At 46.1% G+C, this 21091-nt stretch overlaps 1 protein-coding gene, 1 non-coding gene and 1 pseudogene across 2 annotated transcripts in view; 1 reads left to right on the top strand and 2 right to left on the bottom strand.

Annotated features, from left to right (window-relative positions):
* The window catches only part of LOC121546597 (membrane-associated guanylate kinase, WW and PDZ domain-containing protein 2), a 95270-nt gene extending 92232 nt beyond the window's left edge, over window positions 1-3038 (top strand). Inside the window, exon 17 of the mRNA XM_045209279.1 lies at window positions 1064-3038. Within this exon, the coding sequence (XP_045065214.1) occupies window positions 1064-2064 (1001 nt within the window). The 3' untranslated portion in view covers window positions 2065-3038. The remainder of the gene's footprint in view (window positions 1-1063) is intronic.
* trnaa-agc lies at window positions 61-134 on the bottom strand. The gene has a single exon. It is a non-coding gene; the product is annotated as a tRNA-Ala (tRNA).
* Window positions 3039-18988: 15950 nt separating the features above from the next.
* LOC121546596 lies at window positions 18989-20475 on the bottom strand (annotated as a pseudogene).
* Window positions 20476-21091: the final 616 nt, after the last annotated feature.

Raw genomic sequence — 21091 nt, 5'->3', positions numbered from 1 at the left:
TCTGTTTGATTTCTGTGTTCTAGAACAACTTAGCAGACCCTGTTGTCCATTCTAGTATGTTGATCCCTGTGGGAATTGAACACACACCCTTGGCATTGCTAGTGCCACGCTCTTCCCAACTGAGCCAAACAGTCTGGAGCACGTGTCCTTGATGCCCTGAGTTGCGTTACCAAGAGGTAAAAGGCAGGGTGTCTCTTATGTTCAGGGTCCAATATATAGGATCCAACAGTACACTATCACAAAGTCTAGTTGTGATAGAATTAGGGTTGCAAAATCCCGGTCTCTTTCCCAAAATTCCCTGTTTTTCCTAGAAGTATTGGTTGGAGGTTTCCCAGATTTCATGCAATTCCAAAAAATCTTCCAACCAGGACTTTGTGAAAACAGGGGAATTTGGAAAATAAACCAGAATTTTGACATCAGCCCTGTTATCTCAGTGAACCGTTACAGCACACGGATTAGGCTTGCTGAAACAAAGAGATTGGAATGAACAGACTTAGTGTTTTCTATCTCGAAGGCCACGAGGTATATGCTGTTCTGTGTTCTGTACATTTTCATCCCATCTCATCGTCACCTGTTTTGTTTTCATTACTTCAAACTTGGACAACACTGTTTGTTTGTGTTAAAATGGAAACTGGAAACTGGAAACTGGAAACTGGTTTCTAATTTGTGTTTTTCCCTCTAACTCTGTATAACCTCTCTCTCTCTGCACCCCACCCCTCTTTCTGTGTCTTTTTTTTCTTGTCTCTCTTTCTCTCTCTCTGCCCTCTCCTTCCCCCTCCCTCCCGCTCTCTCCTCTCTTCTCTCTCTTTCCCCTCTCTCCTCTCTCTCTCCCTCCTCTCTCTCCCTCCTCTCTCTCCCCTCTCTCTCTCGTCTCTCTCACCTCTCTCTCTCCTTTCTCTCTCCTCTCTCCCCTCTCTCTCCCTCCTCTCCTCTCCCTCTCTCTCTCCTCTCTCTCTCCTCTCTCTCTCTCCTGTCTCTCCTCTCTCTCTCTCCCATCTCTCCTCTCTCCCCTCTCTCTCTCTCCCTTCTTTCTCCTCTCTCTCTCCTCTCTCTCCTCTCTCAGACCATGATCCCAGATCAGTCTCCTTCTCCTCCTCTCTCTACCCAGAGGAGCCGGGTGTGGCTGCAGTAGATACACACTCTCTGCCAAGGAAGAGCGGAAGGATGGATAGAGGAGGAGGAGAGAGAGGGAGAGTTAAGACAGGCAGAGGAAAGGTGGTAGTCTGGAGGGGAAGGAGTAGCAGAGGAGGAGGGCGAGGTACTCCTGACACAGACCTGGATTGGTCCGAGGAGGAGGAGGAGGAGGGTCAGGTGGTCAGCCACAGAGGTCAAAGTTTAGAGGATAAGGATAACGGGAAACGCACCCAGAGTTTACCCAAGAACAGACAGGTGGAGGAAGTGGAGGTGGAGGAGGAGGAGGAGGAGGAGGTGGTAGTGGAGACAGTGGAGGAGGTGAGGCACAGCAAGGCCAAACAGAGTTCAAAACAGCAGAGGAGCAGGGCAATGCAGAGCAAGAGGAGGAAGAACAGGAGAGAGAGGGGAGATGAGACAGAGGAGCTTCCCATCAGAAACACAGGTAAAGGGGGGAGGGAAGAGGGGAGGAGGGAGAGAGAGAGGGAGGTAGAGAGGGAGACGGAGGTGAAGGTGGAGGATTCTGGGCCGGCAGAGAGAGAGAGAGCTCCCCTCTCCTTCCTCATGCCGCTGCAGGATGGAGACGCTGAGCTGTCCAATGCAGAATCAGGGGCCTCAGGAGCCTCCAGGGCCAGCTTCTCTGACCAGGTCAGCCTGTCTGCAGCTAGCATCTCCGGTTCCACCGCCGGAGCCCCATCCGGGTGGGGAGACCCCAGGGACCAGAGAGGAGACCCCTGGAGCACCCAGTCATGGCGCCGGGCCAACCATGCATCCCACACCCCAGGCCCCTGGAGCAGGACACAGCCACAGAGGGCCACCTACACCGGCTCCGGTCCCTGCCCCTGGATTAAACCTAACCAGCAGAAACTATCTCAGGTTTTGGTGGGACACAGACTGACAGGAAACAGGCTGAGAGAAGGTCTTGACCTGTAGATGAGAGATAATCCTGGTTAGAGGAGGTCTTGACCTGTAGATGAGAGATAATCCTGGTTAAAGGAGGTCTTGACCTGTAGATGAGAGATAATCCTGGTTAAAGGAGGTCTTGACCTGTAGATGAGAGATAATCCTGGTTAAAGGAGGTCTTGACCTGTAGATGAGAGATAATCCTGGTTAAAGGAGGTCTTGACCTGTAGATGAGAGATAATCCTGGTTAAAGGAGGTCTTGACCTGTAGATGAGAGATAATCCTGGTTAAAGGAGGTCTTGACCTGTAGATGAGAGATAATCCTGGTTAAAGTAGGTATTGACCTGTAGATGAGAGATAATCCTGGTTAAAGGAGGTCTTGACCTGTAGATGAGAGATAATCCTGGTTAAAGGTTTCCTGGATTTCCTGCTTATTTCCTTGTGATTCCAGAATTTGTCCAACCAGGATTTCTAGAAAACCAGGGAATTGACCTCTTATCTAAGACACTTCCCTGACCACTGCACCACCCAACCCCCCCCGTTAACCCACCTCTTGACTAGGATCCATCATCATACCCATGAGTCTACCTTCCTACCATTGCCTGTGGAAGTCCACCATCACATTCGGTTGGTTTGCATTGGATCTATCTATTCTATATCATAATGAGTTGTATTATCTTCAACATAATCATTGTCATCAGAACCTTTTTTATAATGGATATGCAAGTAACAACAACAGCAGCTGCATCAAACATTTCCTCGTATCAACCCTCTCTACAAACCAGACAGCAGCTAGATCAAACATCTCCTCGTATCAACCCTCTCTACAAACCAGACAGCAGCTAGATCAAACATCTCCTCGTATCAACCCTCTCTACAAACCAGACAGCAGCTAGATCAAACATCTCCTCGTATCAACCCTCTCTACAAACCAGACAGCAGCTAGATCAAACATCTCCTCGTATCAACCCTCTCTACAAACCAGACAGCAGCTAGATCAAACATTTCCCTCGTATCAACCCTCTCTACAAACCAGACAGCAGCTAGATCAAACATCTCCTCGTATCAACCCTCTCTACAAACCAGACAGCAGCTAGATCAAACATCTCCTCGTATCAACCCTCTCTACAAACCAGACAGCAGCTAGATCAAACATCTCCTCGTATCAACCCTCTCTACAAACCAAAACGGAGTGTTATCGCCACCTACAGGCTATAGTGATGTATTTAAATTATATACTAACATTATAATATATTATTCCACTTTGTTTATATCACATCAGTTTTGCATGTTGTTTTATTTTGATGATTTATAATTTTTTTGTAAAGATATTATGGAGATTTAGAGAAATTATTAAGAGAAATGATTTGCCTCCTGCTTGCTTAGCCTGGATTGTAACTTAACCTCTCCTTAACGTCTTTCTTATGTAGTCTTATGATGTGATGTTATAGATGGCTGGGGGACAGTAATTATGCTGTCATATATAGTTGCAAAAAGCTGGCAACTTTCCCCAAAATCCGGTAACTTTCCCAAAATCCCCTGGTTTTCGGGGAATAAGATTCTTGGAATCAGGATAAGCAGGAATTCCGAAATCCTCCAACCATTTTCTGGAAAACCTGGAAATTTGGGGAAAGTTACCTGATTTTTGCAACCCTACTGTTATTTAAAGGTTAAATACTGTATAACTGTACTGTTGTAGAGACTGGTGATCTATGAGTCTCTACGGATCTGTACTGGTGCCTTTCATTTCTCTAGGCAAGCCGCTTTTAACCAAATAAAGTATTGACAGTGTAGCCTATACAATGGTTGCATCTAAAATCGCACCCTATCCCCTATATAGTGCACTACTTTTGACCAGAGCTGGTTGAAAGTAGTGCCCAATGTAGGGAATAGGGTGCTATTTGGGACGTGGCTGTTAAACAAATACTATAAAAGCAGATTGCCTCTACTTGAGTAAAATAGTCAGAGTGAACAGTGGGTGAATTGACTCTACTTGAGTAAAATAGTCAGAGTGAACAGTGGGTGAATTGACTCTACTTGAGTAAAATAGTCAGAGTGAACAGTGGGTGAATTGACTCTACTTGAGTAAAATAGTCAGAGTGAACAGTGGGTGAATTGACTCTACTTGAGTAAAATAGTCCGACTGAACAGTGGGTGAATTGACTCTACTTGAGTAAAATAGTCAGAGTGAACAGTGGGTGAATTGACTCTACTTGAGTAAAATAGTCCGACTGAACAGTGGGTGAATTGACTCTACTTGAGTAAAATAGTCAGAGTGAACAGTGGGTGAATTGACTCTACTTGAGTAAAATAGTCCGACTGAACAGTGGGTGACTGAAGGTCATAACAAAGTGCCTCATGGTCCATGTTCCTTTAGAAACACACTACTAAGCCATCTATCTAGAGTGTATTGATATGGGTGCTGCAGTACTACGTACATCATGCTACACTCCACGGCGATGTCCTATCAGAACCGTAATGTGTCCCCTGCCAGTCTCTGATGCTAATCCATATCCACAATGAGCACATCATTACATTATTATTTATTAATGCTACAATATCATGATTATGTGATCTTTCCCCATTTCAGCTCCGCCTGTGTTTCAGTAACCAAGAATATTATAAACAAAGAACAGACCCATCACATCTCCCAATCTCCTCTGCTTTTCTTCCTCTCCCCTCCCCTCCTCCTCCTCCCCTCCTCCTCCCCCCTTCCCCCCTCCCTCCTCCCCTTCTCCTCCCCCCCTCCCCTCCTCCCCTCCTCATCCTCCTCCTCCCCTCCCCCCTCATCATCCTCCTCCCCTTCCCCTCCTCCCCTCCTCCCTCCCCCTCCTCTCCTCCTTCCCTCCCCCCTCCCCTCCTCCTCCCCTCCTCCTTCCCTCCCCCCTCCCCTCCTCCTCCCCCTCCCCTCCTCCTCCTCCTCCTCCCCCGTCCCCTCCTCCCCTCCTCCCCTCTTCATCCTCCTCCCCTCCCCCTCCTCATCCTCCTTCCCTCCTCCCCTCATCCCTACCCCATCCTCATCCTCCTCCCCTCATCCCTACCCCCATCCTCCCCCTCCCCTCCTCCCCTCCTCCCCTCTTCATCCTCCTCCCCTCCTCCCCTCCCCCTTCATCATCCTCCTCCCCCTCCTCCCCTCATCCCTACCCCTCCTCATCCTCCTCCCCTCATCCCTACCCCATCCTCCTCCCCTCCCCCTCCTACCCTCCTCCCCTACTCCCTACCCCCTCCTCATCCTCCTCCCCTCCCCCTCCTCCTCCCCTCATCCCTACCCCCTCCTCATCCTCCTCCCCTCCTCCCCTCATCCTCCTCCCCTCCTCCCCTCATCCCCCACCCCCCTCCTCCCCTCCCCCCCCCCCCTCCTCCCCCCCACCCCCCTCCTCCCCTCCCATATCTTGCTCTGGTGACTTGCCTATTGCTAAATATAAATTGTTATATGCTATGCGTGCATCTGAAATGGCACCCTATTCCCTATATGTGCCCTGGTCTAAAGTAGTGCACTACATAGGGAATAAGGTGCCCTATGTTGTTGAGTTTTCAGGGGACTGACTACAAGGGCATTTTGATACTGGTCTTCTATGCATTTTGTAAGACGCACTGGTTTAGTTAATTTCTGTAGTAGTTTTGTTTGGCCGAGCTATAGCTTAACTAGGTGAGCTGGTGAGGACGGAGAGGACACCAGAGGAGGCTGGTGGGAGGAGCTGTTAGAGGACGGGCTCATTGCAATGACGGAAACGGAACCAACGGAACGGAGTCAAACGCGTAGTTTCCACGTGTTTGACGTGTTTGGTACCGTTCCATTGATTCCATTCCAGCCATTATGGTGAGCCCGTCCTCCTTTAGCTCCTCCCACCAGCCTCCTCTGGTGCTATACTACTGGTTGACAGAATAACAAGAGTTTTTGGTAAATGTACAGAGAATGTAGATTTAAAAAGGTCCATGTCGGACGTTGGTACGTACACACTTATGCATCCAGTATATACCTCGTCCTCTCCTGAGCGATAAAAAAGCCATTTTTCCCCACGTCTGCTAGAGTTATGCAACATATACCTTCACATGAGCTCAACGGGGGTAAAATATAACCTGGGTCGTGTTCATTAGGCACCAAACAGTAGAAAACGGTCTGAAACGTGGAGGGACTATACCTGGACTCGTCCAGTAAGGAACAGTCATTTTAGTTTTCTATTTGCGAAACGTTTTAAAACGTTGCGTGCCCTAATGAATGCGACCCTGCTAGAAGGTACAGCATGGATTGAGGTATATGTTGTATTAGGGAAGGAGGTATCTTTAAAACCAGCCTATGACCAAATAAATAAAAGGGCAATGAATGAACTACTGTAGTTGATAAAGTATTAAACTCTGTTCGATTAACTGTTTTATAGAATTACTATTTTAATATGTTTGGCTGTGCTGACGGGAATGAAGAGACATTTCACCTCTATGCGCCAAGCCGTTCTTTGATCACCATTTTGTCACTGGAAGCTTTGACGCAACGCAGCTAATCTAATGGAATAAATCCCTGGAAATGGAATGGTTGATGTACCAGCACTACATGAAATAGGTAAAACACCAACCTCAAAGGGACAGACATGCTGTATCGAGCTCACAGGCATATCCAGAGGCACATTTTCATACAGAACACCACACCCCAAACTGCAGAGGGATCCAGCTGGTGGACATACAGAACACCACACCCCAAACTGCAGAGGGATCCAGCTGGTGGACAGATTAGCCTATATACAGCACAGTCATATTCATATCGTAGCGTACTACTTCGACATACAGTGCATGGTTTTTGCACTGAAGGTCAATCACCTGAATTTTCAGTCGACCACGGATGCCATATCATATAATTTGATCATCCTGTTGTTGCAGGATTTTTTTGCACAGCAGGAAATGCATACCTATAGTGTATTCAAGGTTTAAAGGGCATATAAAGTTTGTAATTTCCACATAAAAATTTGAGACTTGATTTGCCCTAATTAAAAATGTATCAACCCCTACAAAAACATTCCATTAATTATAATCCACAAAAAAACACGATATTTTTCCTGCTGCAGCAAACTGGCTCAAACTGTACTCTACCTTTCTCTCCTGGCACCAGATAATTCAGCATGATTATATCGCAGGATCAATCTAACATGGTGATGAAAGCATGAAAATATTCAGAAATCACCTGGAGTGAAACCTTTAGAGATCTCATTATTTCCCCCTGTAGTGTTCAACAGACTAGCTGATCATAGCCTGTTCCCAGATCTGTTTGTGCTGTCTTGCCAATTCCTATGGTCGTGGTTATGCCATGACCATGAATAAACATGCTATACAGCACAACAGATCTGATACCAGGCTATACAGCACAACAGATCTGATACCAGGCTATACAGCACAACAGATCTGATACCAGGCTCCCATCATCAGGGTCAATGTAAAGTCATTACTGTACCTCATAACTCTGGTACCAGGCTCCCATTATCAGGGTCAATGTAAAGTCATTACTGTACCTGATAACTCTGGTACCAGGCTCCCATCATCAGGGCTCAATGTAAAGTCATTACTGTACCTCATAACTCTGGTAGCAGGCTCCCATCATCAGGGTCAATGTAAAGTCATTACTGTACCTGATAACTCTGGTAGCAGGCTCCCATCATCAGGGCTCAATGTAAAGTCATTACTGTACCTCATAACTCTGGTAGCAGGCTCCCATCATCAGGGTCAATGTAAAGTCATTACTGTACCTGATAACTCTGGTAGCAGGCTCCCATCATCAGGGCTCAATGTAAAGTCATTACTGTACCTTATAACTCTGGTACCAGGCTCCCATCATCAGGGCTCAATGTAAAGTCATTACTGTACCTCATAACTCTGGTAGCAGGCTCCCATCATCAGGGCTCAATGTAAAGTCATTACTGTACCTCATAACTCTGGTAGCAGGCTCCCATCATCAGGCTCAATGTAAAGTCATTACTGTACCTCATAACTCTGGTACCAGGCTCCCATCATCAGGGTCAATGTAAAGTCATTACTGTACCTCATAACTCTGGTACCAGGCTCCCATCATCAGGCTCAATGTAAAGTCATTACTGTACCTCATAACTCTGGTACCAGGCTCCCATCATCAGGGTCAATGTAAAGTCATTACTGTACCTCATAACTCTGGTACCAGGCTCCCATCATCAGGGTCAATGTAAAGTCATTACTGTACCTCATAACTCTGGTACCAGGCTCCCATCATCAGGGTCAATGTAAAGTCTTTACTGTACATCATAACTCTGGTACCAGGCTCCCATCATCAGAGTTAATGTAAAGTCATTACTGTACCTCATAACTCTGATACCAGGCTCCCATCATCAGGGTCAATGGAAAGTCATTACTGTACCTCATAACTCTGATACCAGGCTCCCATCATCAGGCTCAATGTAAAGTCATTACTGTACCTCATAACTCTGGTAGCAGGCTCCCATCATCAGGGTCAATGGAAAGTCATTACTGTACCTCATAACTCTGGTACCAGGCTCCCATCATCAGGGTCAATGTAAAGTCATTACTGTACCTCATAACTCTGGTAGCAGGCTCCCATCATCAGGGTCAATGGAAAGTCATTACTGTACCTCATAACTCTGGTACCAGGCTCCCATCATCAGGGTCAATGTAAAGTCATTACTGTACCTGATAACTCTGGTAGCAGGCTCCCATTATCAGGGTCAATGTAAAGTCATTACTGTACCTCATAACTCTGGTAGCAGGCTCCCATTATCAGGGTCAATGTAAAGTCATTACTGTACCTCATAACTCTGGTACCAGGCTCCCATCATCAGGGCTCAATGTAAAGTCATTACTGTACCTCATAACTCTGGTAGCAGGCTCCCATCATCAGGCTCAATGTAAAGTCACTACTGTACCTCATAACTCTGGTACCAGGCTCCCATCATCAGGGTCAATGTAAAGTAATTACTGTACCTGATAACTCTGGTACCAGGCTCCCATCATCAGGGTCAATGTAAAGTCATTACTGTACCTCATAACTCTGGTACCAGGCTCCCATCATCAGGGCTCAATGTAAAGTCATTACTGTACCTCATAACTCTGGTAGCAGGCTCCCATCATCAGAGTTAATGTACAGTCATTACTGTACCTCATAACTCTGGTAGCAGGCTCCCATCATCAGGGTCAATGTAAAGTCATTACTGTACCTCATAACTCTGGTAGCAGGCTCCCATCATCAGAGTTAATGTAAAGTCATTACTGTACCTCATAACTCTGGTAGCAGGCTCCCATCATCAGGGCTCAATGTAAAGTCATTACTGTACCTCATAACTCTGGTACCAGGCTCCCATCATCAGGGCTCAATGTAAAGTCACTACTGTACCTCATAACTCTGGTACCAGGCTCCCATCATCAGGGTCAATGGAAAGTCATTACTGTACCTCATAACTCTGGTAGCAGGCTCCCATCATCAGGGTCAATGGAAAGTCATTACTGTACCTCATAACTCTGGTAGCAGGCTCCCATCATCAGGGCTCAATGTAAAGTCATTACTGTACCTCATAACTCTGGTACCAGGCTCCCATTATCAGGGCTCAATGTAAAGTCATTACTGTACCTCATAACTCTGGTAGCAGGCTCCCATCATCAGGGCTCAATGTAAAGTCATTACTGTACCTCATAACTCTGGTAGCAGGCTCCCATTCAGGGTCAATGTAAAGTCATTACTGTACCTTATAACTCTGGTAGCAGGCTCCCATCATCAGGGCTCAATGTAAAGTCATTACTGTACCTCATAACTCTGGTAGCAGGCTCCCATCATCAGGGTCAATGTAAAGTCATTACTGTACCTCATAACTCTGGTAGCAGGCTCCCATCATCAGGGTCAATGTAAAGTCATTACTGTACCTCATAACTCTGGTACCAGGCTCCCATCATCAGGGTCAATGTAAAGTCATTACTGTACCTCATAACTCTGGTAGCAGGCTCCCATCATCAGGGTCAATGGAAAGTCATTACTGTACCTCATAACTCTGGTAGCAGGCTCCCATCATCAGGGTCAATGGAAAGTCATTACTGTACCTTATAACTCTGGTAGCAGGCTCCGATCATCAGGGTCAATGTAAAGTCATTACTGTACCTCATAACTCTGGTAGCAGGCTCCCATCATCAGGGCTCAATGTAAAGTCATTACTGTACCTCATAACTCTGGTAGCAGGCTCCCATCATCAGGGCTCAATGTAAAGTCATTACTGTACCTCTTAACTCTGGTACCAGGCTCCCATCATTAGGGCTCAATGTAAAGTCATTACTGTACCTCATAACTCTGGTACCAGGCTCCCATCATCAGGGTCAATGTAAAGTCATTACTGTACCTCATAACTCTGGTAGCAGGCTCCCATCATCAGGGTCAATGTAAAGTCATTACTGTACCTCATAACTCTGGTACCAGGCTCCCATTATCAGGGCTCAATGTAAAGTCATTACTGTACCTCAAAACTCTGGTAGCAGGCTCCCATCATCAGGGTCAATGGAAAGTCATTACTGTACCTCATAACTCTGGTAGCAGGCTCCCATCATCAGGGCTCAATGTAAAGTCATTACTGTACCTCATAACTCTGGTACCAGGCTCCCATTATCAGGGCTCAATGTAAAGTCATTACTGTACCTCATAACTCTGGTAGCAGGCTCCCATTCAGGGTCAATGTAAAGTCATTACTGTACCTTATAACTCTGGTAGCAGGCTCCCATCATCAGGGCTCAATGTAAAGTCATTACTGTACCTCATAACTCTGGTACCAGGCTCCCATTATCAGGGCTCAATGTAAAGTCATTACTGTACCTCATAACTCTGGTAGCAGGCTCCCATCATCAGGGCTCAATGTAAAGTCATTACTGTACCTCATAACTCTGGTAGCAGGCTCCCATTCAGGGTCAATGTAAAGTCATTACTGTACCTTATAACTCTGGTAGCAGGCTCCCATCATCAGGGCTCAATGTAAAGTCATTACTGTACCTCATAACTCTGGTAGCAGGCTCCCATCATCAGGGTCAATGTAAAGTCATTACTGTACCTCATAACTCTGGTAGCAGGCTCCCATCATCAGGGTCAATGTAAAGTCATTACTGTACCTCATAACTCTGGTACCAGGCTCCCATCATCAGGGTCAATGTAAAGTCATTACTGTACCTCATAACTCTGGTAGCAGGCTCCCATCATCAGGGTCAATGGAAAGTCATTACTGTACCTCATAACTCTGGTAGCAGGCTCCCATCATCAGGGTCAATGGAAAGTCATTACTGTACCTTATAACTCTGGTAGCAGGCTCCGATCATCAGGGTCAATGGAAAGTCATTACTGTACCTCATAACTCTGGTAGCAGGCTCCCATCATCAGGGTCAATGGAAAGTCATTACTGTACCTTATAACTCTGGTAGCAGGCTCCGATCATCAGGGTCAATGGAAAGTCATTACTGTACCTCATAACTCTGGTAGCAGGCTCCCATCATCAGGGCTCAATGTAAAGTCATTACTGTACCTCATAACTCTGGTAGCAGGCTCCCATCATCAGGGCTCAATGTAAAGTCATTACTGTACCTCATAACTCTGGTACCAGGCTCCCATCATTAGGGCTCAATGTAAAGTAATTACTGTACCTCATAACTCTGGTACCAGGCTCCCATCATCAGGGTCAATGTAAAGTCATTACTGTACCTCATAACTCTGGTAGCAGGCTCCCATCATCAGGGTCAATGTAAAGTCATTACTGTACCTCATAACTCTGGTACCAGGCTCCCATTATCAGGGCTCAATGTAAAGTCATTACTGTACCTCATAACTCTGGTAGCAGGCTCCCATCATCAGGGTCAATGGAAAGTCATTACTGTACCTCATAACTCTGGTAGCAGGCTCCCATCATCAGGGCTCAATGTAAAGTCATTACTGTACCTCATAACTCTGGTAGCAGGCTCCCATCATCAGAGTTAATGTAAAGTCATTACTGTACCTCATAACTCTGGTAGCAGGCTCCCATCATCAGGGTCAATGTAAAGTCATTACTGTACCTCATAACTCTGGTAGCAGGCTCCCATTCAGGGTCAATGTAAAGTCATTACTGTACCTTATAACTCTGGTAGCAGGCTCCCATCATCAGGGCTCAATGTAAAGTCATTACTGTACCTCATAACTCTGGTAGCAGGCTCCCATCATCAGGGTCAATGTAAAGTCATTACTGTACCTCATAACTCTGGTAGCAGGCTCCCATCATCAGGGTCAATGTAAAGTCATTACTGTACCTCATAACTCTGGTACCAGGCTCCCATCATCAGGGTCAATGTAAAGTCATTACTGTACCTCATAACTCTGGTAGCAGGCTCCCATCATCAGGGTCAATGGAAAGTCATTACTGTACCTCATAACTCTGGTAGCAGGCTCCGATCATCAGGGTCAATGGAAAGTCATTACTGTACCTTATAACTCTGGTAGCAGGCTCCCATCATCAGGGCTCAATGTAAAGTCATTACTGTACCTCATAACTCTGGTAGCAGGCTCCCATCATCAGGGCTCAATGTAAAGTCATTACTGTACCTCATAACTCTGGTACCAGGCTCCCATCATTAGGGCTCAATGTAAAGTCATTACTGTACCTCATAACTCTGGTACCAGGCTCCCATCATCAGGGTCAATGTAAAGTCATTACTGTACCTCATAACTCTGGTAGCAGGCTCCCATCATCAGGGTCAATGTAAAGTCATTACTGTACCTCATAACTCTGGTACCAGGCTCCCATTATCAGGGCTCAATGTAAAGTCATTACTGTACCTCATAACTCTGGTAGCAGGCTCCCATCATCAGGGTCAATGGAAAGTCATTACTGTACCTCATAACTCTGGTAGCAGGCTCCCATCATCAGGGCTCAATGTAAAGTCATTACTGTACCTCATAACTCTGGTACCAGGCTCCCATTATCAGGGCTCAATGTAAAGTCATTACTGTACCTCATAACTCTGGTAGCAGGCTCCCATCATCAGGGCTCAATGTAAAGTCATTACTGTACCTCATAACTCTGGTAGCAGGCTCCCATTCAGGGTCAATGTAAAGTCATTACTGTACCTCATAACTCTGGTACCAGGCTCCCATCATCAGGGCTCAATGTAAAGTCATTACTGTACCTCATAACTCTGGTACCAGGCTCCCATTATCAGGGCTCAATGTAAAGTCATTACTGTACCTCATAACTCTGGTAGCAGGCTCCCATTCAGGGTCAATGTAAAGTCATTACTGTACCTTATAACTCTGGTAGCAGGCTCCCATCATCAGGGCTCAATGTAAAGTCATTACTGTACCTCATAACTCTGGTAGCAGGCTCCCATCATCAGGGTCAATGTAAAGTCATTACTGTACCTCATAACTCTGGTAGCAGGCTCCCATCATCAGGGTCAATGTAAAGTCATTACTGTACCTCATAACTCTGGTACCAGGCTCCCATCATCAGGGTCAATGTAAAGTCATTACTGTACCTCATAACTCTGGTAGCAGGCTCCCATCATCAGGGTCAATGGAAAGTCATTACTGTACCTCATAACTCTGGTAGCAGGCTCCCATCATCAGGGTCAATGGAAAGTCATTACTGTACCTTATAACTCTGGTAGCAGGCTCCGATCATCAGGGTCAATGTAAAGTCATTACTGTACCTCATAACTCTGGTACCAGGCTCCCATTATCAGGGCTCAATGTAAAGTCATTACTGTACCTCATAACTCTGGTAGCAGGCTCCCATCATCAGGGCTCAATGTAAAGTCATTACTGTACCTCATAACTCTGGTACCAGGCTCCCATCATTAGGGCTCAATGTAAAGTCATTACTGTACCTCATAACTCTGGTACCAGGCTCCCATCATCAGGGTCAATGTAAAGTCATTACTGTACCTCATAACTCTGGTAGCAGGCTCCCATCATCAGGGTCAATGTAAAGTCATTACTGTACCTCATAACTCTGGTACCAGGCTCCCATTATCAGGGCTCAATGTAAAGTCATTACTGTACCTCATAACTCTGGTAGCAGGCTCCCATCATCAGGGTCAATGGAAAGTCATTACTGTACCTCATAACTCTGGTACCAGGCTCCCATCATCAGGGTCAATGTAAAGTCATTACTGTACCTCATAACTCTGGTAGCAGGCTCCCATTATCAGGGTCAATGTAAAGTCATTACTGTACCTCATAACTCTGGTACCAGGCTCCCATTATCAGGGTCAATGTAAAGTCATTACTGTACCTCATAACTCTGGTAGCAGGCTCCCATTATCAGGGTCAATGTAAAGTCATTACTGTACCTCATAACTCTGGTAGCAGGCTCCCATTATCAGGGTCAATGTAAAGTCATTACTGTACCTCATAACTCTGGTACCAGGCTCCCATCATCAGGGCTCAATGTAAAGTCATTACTGTACCTCATAACTCTGGTAGCAGGCTCCCATCATCAGGGTCAATGGAAAGTCATTACTGTACCTCATAACTCTGGTAGCAGGCTCCCATTATCAGGGTCAATGTAAAGTCATTACTGTACCTCATAACTCTGGTAGCAGGCTCCCATCATCAGGGCTCAATGTAAAGTCATTACTGTACCTCATAACTCTGGTACCAGGCTCCCATCATCAGGGCTCAATGTAAAGTCATTACTGTACCTCATAACTCTGGTACCAGGCTCCCATCATCAGAGTTAATGTAAAGTCATTACTGTACCTCATAACTCTGGTACCAGGCTCCCATCATCAGGCTCAATGTAAAGTCACTACTGTACCTGATAACCTTAATCTCAGTCCAGCACAATTTATCAATGTCAATACAAATTATAAATATGATCAATCTTTCATCCAACTTCACAATATTATTGATTATTGACCGCAATGTTAGGGGCTACAACTAATTGCACAGTACAACTGTACTGTCTAAGAGTACTACATCAGAGTCTTACCCCCACATTAGTGGGTTGCCAGTGTTTTATGTTAATATAAGCTCTAGTGCAGTGTTTCCCTGGTCCTCCAGTATCCCCAACAGCCCAACTCCAGTCCTCCAGTATCCCCAACAGCCCAACTCCAGTCCTCCAGCCCCCCCAACAGCCCTACTCCAGTCCTCCAGTATCCCCAACAGCCCAACTCCAGTCCTCCAGCCCCCCCAACAGCCCAACTCCAGTCCTCCAGTATCCCCAACAGCCCAACTCCAGTCCTCCAGCCCCCCAACAGCCCAACTCCAGTCCTCCAGTATCCCCAACAGCCCAACTCCAGTCCTCCAGCCCCCCCAACAGCCCAACTCCAGTCCTCCAGTCCCCCCAACAGCCCAACTCCAGTCCTCCAGTCCCCCCAACAGGCCAACTCCAGTCCTCCAGTATCCCCCAACAGCCCAACTCCAGTCCTCCAGTCCCCCCAACAGCCCAACTCCAGTCCCCCCAACAGCCCAACTCCAGTCCCCCCAACAGCCCAACTCCAGTCCCCCAGTACCCCCAACAGCCCAACTCCAGTCCTCCAGTCCCCCCAACAGGCCAACTCCAGTCCTCCAGTATCCCCCAACAGCCCAACTCCAGTCCTCCAGTCCCCCCAACAGCCCAACTCCAGTCCCCCCAACAGCCCAACTCCAGTCCTCCAGTCCCCCCAACAGCCCAACTCCAGTCCTCCAGCCCCCCCAACAGCCCAACTCCAGTCCTCCAGTATCCCCAACAGCCCAACTCCAGTCCTCCAGTATCCCCAACAGCCCAACTCCAGTCCTCCAGTCTCCCCAACAGCCCAACTCCAGTCCTCCAGTCCCCCCAACAGCCCAACTCCAGTCCTCCAGTACCCCCCAACAGCCCAACTCCAGTCCTCCAGCCCCCCCAACAGCCCAACTCCAGTCCTCCAGTACCCCCCAACAGCCCAACTCCAGTCCTCCAGTATCCCCAACAGCCCAACTCCAGTCCTCCAGCCCCCCCAACAGCCCAACTCCAGTCCTCCAGTCTCCCCAACAGCCCAACTCCAGTCCTCCAGTCCCCCAACAGCCCAACTCCAGTCCTCCAGCCCCCCAACAGCCCAACTCCAGTCCCCCAACAGCCCAACTCCAGTCCCCCAACAGCCCAACTCCAGTCCTCCAGTCCCCCAACAGCCCAACTCCAGTCCCCCAACAGCCCAACTCCAGTCCCCCCAACAGCCCAACTCCAGTCCCCCCAACAGCCCAACTCCAGTCCCCCCAACAGCCCAACTCCAGTCATCCAGCCCCCCCAACAGCCCAACTCCAGTCCTCCAGTATCCCCAACAGCCCAACTCCAGTCCTCCAGTAACCCCAACAGCCCATCTCCAGTCCTCCAGCCCCCCCAACAGCCCAACTCCAGTCCTCCAGTCCCCCCAACAGCCCAACTCCAGTCCTCCAGCCCCCCAACAGCCCAACTCCAGTCCTCCAGTCCCCCCAACAGCCCAACTCCAGTCCTCCAGTCCCCCAACAGCCCAACTCCAGTCCCCCCAACAGCCCAACTCCAGTCCCCCCAACAGCCCAACTCCAGTCCCCCCAACAGCCCAACTCCAGTCATCCAGCCCCCCCAACAGCCCATCTCCAGTCCTCCAGTATCCCCAACAGCCCAACTCCAGTCATCCAGTCCCCCCAACAGCCCAACTCCAGTCATCCAGCCCCCCCAACAGCCCAACTCCAGTCCTCCAGTATCCCCAACAGCCCAACTCCAGTCCTCCAGTAACCCCAACAGCCCATCTCCAGTCCTCCAGCCCCCCCAACAGCCCAACTCCAGTCCTCCAGTATCCCCAACAGCCCAACTCCAGTCCTCCAGTACCCCCCAACAGCCCTACTCCAGTCCTCCAGTCCCCCCAACAGCCCAACTCCAGTCCTCCAGTACCCCCAACAGCCCAACTCCAGTCCCCCCAACAGCCCAACTCCAGTCCTCCAGTATCCCCAACAGCCCAACTCCAGTCCTCCAGTCCCCCCAACAGCCCAACTCCAGTCCTCCAGTACCCCCCAACAGCCCAACTCCAGTCCCCCAACAGCCCAACTCCAGTCCTCCAGTATCCCCAACAGCCCAACTCCAGTCCCCCAGTACCCCCAACAGCCCAACTCCAGTCCTCCAGTATCCCCAACAGCCCAACTCCAGTCCTCCAGTATCCCCAACAGCCCAACTCCAGTCCTCCAGTCCTCCAGTACCCCCCAACAGCCCAACTCCAGTCCTCCAGCCCCCCCAACAGCCCAACTCCAGTCCTCCAGTCCCCCCAACAGCCCAACTCCAGTCCCCCAGTACCCCCAACAGCCCAACTCCAGTCCTCCAGTATCCCCAACAGCCCTACTCCAGTCCTCCAGCCCCCCCAACAGCCCAACTCCAGTCCTCCAGTAACCCCAACAAACCAACTCCAGTCCTCCAGTATCCCCAACAGCCCAACTCCAGTCCTCCAGTAACCCCAACAAACCAACTCCAGTCCTCCAGTACCCCCAACAGCCCAACTCCAGTCCTCCAGTATCCCCAACAGCCCAACTCCAGTCCTCCAGTATCCCCAACAGCCCAACTCCAGTCCTCCAGTCCTCCAGTACCCCCCAACAGCCCAACTCCAGTCCCCCAGTACCCCCAACAGCCCAACTCCAGTCCTCCAGTATCCCCAACAGCCCAACTCCAGTCCTCCAGTATCCCCAACAGCCCAACTCCAGTCCTCCAGTCCTCCAGTACCCCCCAACAGCCCAACTCCAGTCCTCCAGCCCCCCAACAGCCCAACTCCAGTCCTCCAGTCCCCCCAACAGCCCAACTCCAGTCCCCCAGTACCCCCAACAGCCCAACTCCAGTCCTCCAGTATCCCCAACAGCCCTACTCCAGTCCTCCAGCCCCCCCAACAGCCCAACTCCAGTCCTCCAGTACCCCCCAACAGCCCAACTCCAGTCCTCCAGTATCCCCAACAGCCCAACTCCAGTCCTCCAGCCCCCCCAACAGCCCAACTCCAGTCCTCCAGTACCCCCAACAGCCCAACTCCAGTCCTCCAGCCCCCAACAGCCCAACTCCAGTCCTCCAGTATCCCCAACAGCCCAACTCCAGTCCTCCAGCCCCCCCAACAGCCCAACTCCAGTCCTCCAGTACCCCCCAACAGCCCAACTCCAGTCCTCCAGCCCCCCCAACAGCCCAACTCCAGTCCTCCAGCCCCCCCAACAGCCCAACTCCAGTCCTCCAGTCCCCCCCAACAGCCCAACTCCAGTCCTCCCAACAGCCCAACTCCAGTCCTCCAGTCCCCCCCAACAGCCCAACTCCAGTCCTCCAGTCCCCCCAACAGCCCAACTCCAGTCCTCCAGTACCCCCCAACAGCCCAACTCCAGTCCTCCAGTCCCCCCCAACAGCCCAACTCCAGTCCTCCAGTATCCCCAACAGCCCAACTCCAGTCCTCCAGTAACCCCAACAGCCCAACTGGAGGACTCTTATGCCCAAACCTTAGCTGTTGTTTCTAAGCTTTATGATGTAACAGTGAAGTCTACTATTTTTGCATCCCAAACGGCAGCCTATTCCCTACATAGTGCACTACTTTAGACTATACAGGGAATATATCAGGATGCCATTTTGGACATTACCCATGTCTATGGCCCAGCAGCTGCCCAGTGTATAGAAACATGTATTAGTAATGCTTCTTACTAAGATGCATTACATATATCCAGGTTTTTATCTAATGTCGCTCTCTCTTGTTATGGTTAATAATATTGTATGGTTTTGTTTCTGAATGCACCAACAGGGAGTTTTGAAAAATGAAAAATCACATGCAGCTACTGAAATGAAATAAAACAAAGTGTTAAAGAAAATCTGTGATGAAAATTACAGGCCTCTCTCATCTTTTTAAGTGGGAGAACTTGCACAATTGGTGGCTGACTAAATACTTTTTTTCCCCACTGTACATGTGAGCCAATATTTAGCCTTCTGGATATTATACTGGATATTATACTGGATATTATACTTTATATTATACTGGATATTATACTTTATATTAACTGGATATTATACTTTATATTATACTTTATATTATACTGGATATTATACTGGATATTATATTGGATAATATACTGGATATTATACTGGATATTATACTGGCTATTATACTGGATATTATACTTTATATTATACTGGATATTATACTTTATATTATACTGGATATTATACTTTATATTATACTGGATATTATACTTTATATTATACTGGATATTATACTTTATATTATACTGGATATTATACTTTATATTATACTGGATATTATACTGTATATTATACAGTATATTATACTGGATATTATAATGGATATTATACTGGATATTATACTTTATATTATACTTTATATTATACTGGATATTATACTTTATATTATACTGGATATTATACTGGATATTATGCTGGATATTATACTTTATATTATACTGGATATTATACTGGATATTATACTTTATATTATACTGGATATTATACTTTATATTATACTTTATATTATACTGGATATTATACTGGATATTATACTGGATATTATACTTTATATTATACTGGATATTATACTGGCTATTATACTGGATATTATACTTTATATTATACTGGATATTATACTTTATATTATACTGGATATTATACTTTATATTATACTGGATATTATACTTTATATTATACTGGATATTATACTTTATATTATACTGGATATTATACTGTATATTATACAGTATATTATACTGGATATTATAATGGATATTATACTGGATATTATACTTTATATTATACTGGATATTATACTGGATATTATGCTGGATATTATACTTTATATTATACTGGATATTATACTGGATATTATAATAGATAATATACTGGATATTATACTGGATATTATACTTTATATTATACTGGATATTATACTTTATATTATACTGGATATTATACTGGATATTATAATGGATAATATACTGGATATTATACTTTATATTATACTGGATATTATACTTTATATTATACTGGATATTATACTTTATATTATACTGGATATTATACTGGATATTATATTGGATAATATACTGGATATTATACTGGATATTATACTGGATATTATACTGGATATTATACTTGATATTATACTGGATATTATACTTTATATTATACTGGATATTATACTTGATATTATACTGGATATTATACTTTATATTATACTGGATATTATACTTTATATTATACTGGATATTATACTGGATATTATACTGGATATTATGCTGGATATTATAATTTATATTATACTGGATATTATACTGGATATTATAATGGATAATATACTGGATATTATACTGGATATTATACTTTATATTATACTGGATATTATACTTGATATTATACTGGATATTATAATGGATAATATACTGGATATTATACTTTATATTATACTGGATATTATATTGGATATTATAATGGATAATATACTGTATATTATACTGGATATTATACTGGATATTATACTTTATATTATACTGGATATTATACTGGATATTATACTTAATATTATTATTATTATTGTCTCCCGAGTGGCGCAGTGGTCTAAGGCACTGCATCGCAGTGCTAGCTGTGCCACTAGAGATCCTGGTTCTAATCCAGGCTCTGTCGTAGCCGGCCGCGACCGGGAGACCCATGGGGCGGCGCACAATTGGCCCAGGGTAGGGGAGGGAATGGCCGGCAGGGATGTAGCTCAGTTGGTAGAGCATGGCGTTTGCAACGGCAGAGTTGTGGGTTCGTTTCCCACGGGGGGCCAGTATTAAAAAAAAAAAAAACGATATATGCACTCACTAACTGTAAGTCGCTCTGGAAAAGAGCGTCTGCTAAATGACTAAAATGTAAATATTATACTGGATATTATATTGGATATTATAATGGATAATATACTGGATATTATACTTTATATTACACTGGATATTATACTTTATATTATCCTGGATATTATACTTTATATTATACTTTATATTATACTGGATATTATACTGGATATTATAATGGATAATATACTGGATATTATACTGGATATTATACTGGAAATTATACTGGATATTATACTTTATATTACACTGGAT

Source organism: Coregonus clupeaformis, chromosome 30, assembly GCF_020615455.1.
Source record: "Coregonus clupeaformis isolate EN_2021a chromosome 30, ASM2061545v1, whole genome shotgun sequence".
In the NCBI taxonomy this organism is placed as follows: Eukaryota; Metazoa; Chordata; class Actinopteri; order Salmoniformes; family Salmonidae; genus Coregonus; species Coregonus clupeaformis.
This window is presented reverse-complemented; position numbering and strand designations above follow the sequence as displayed.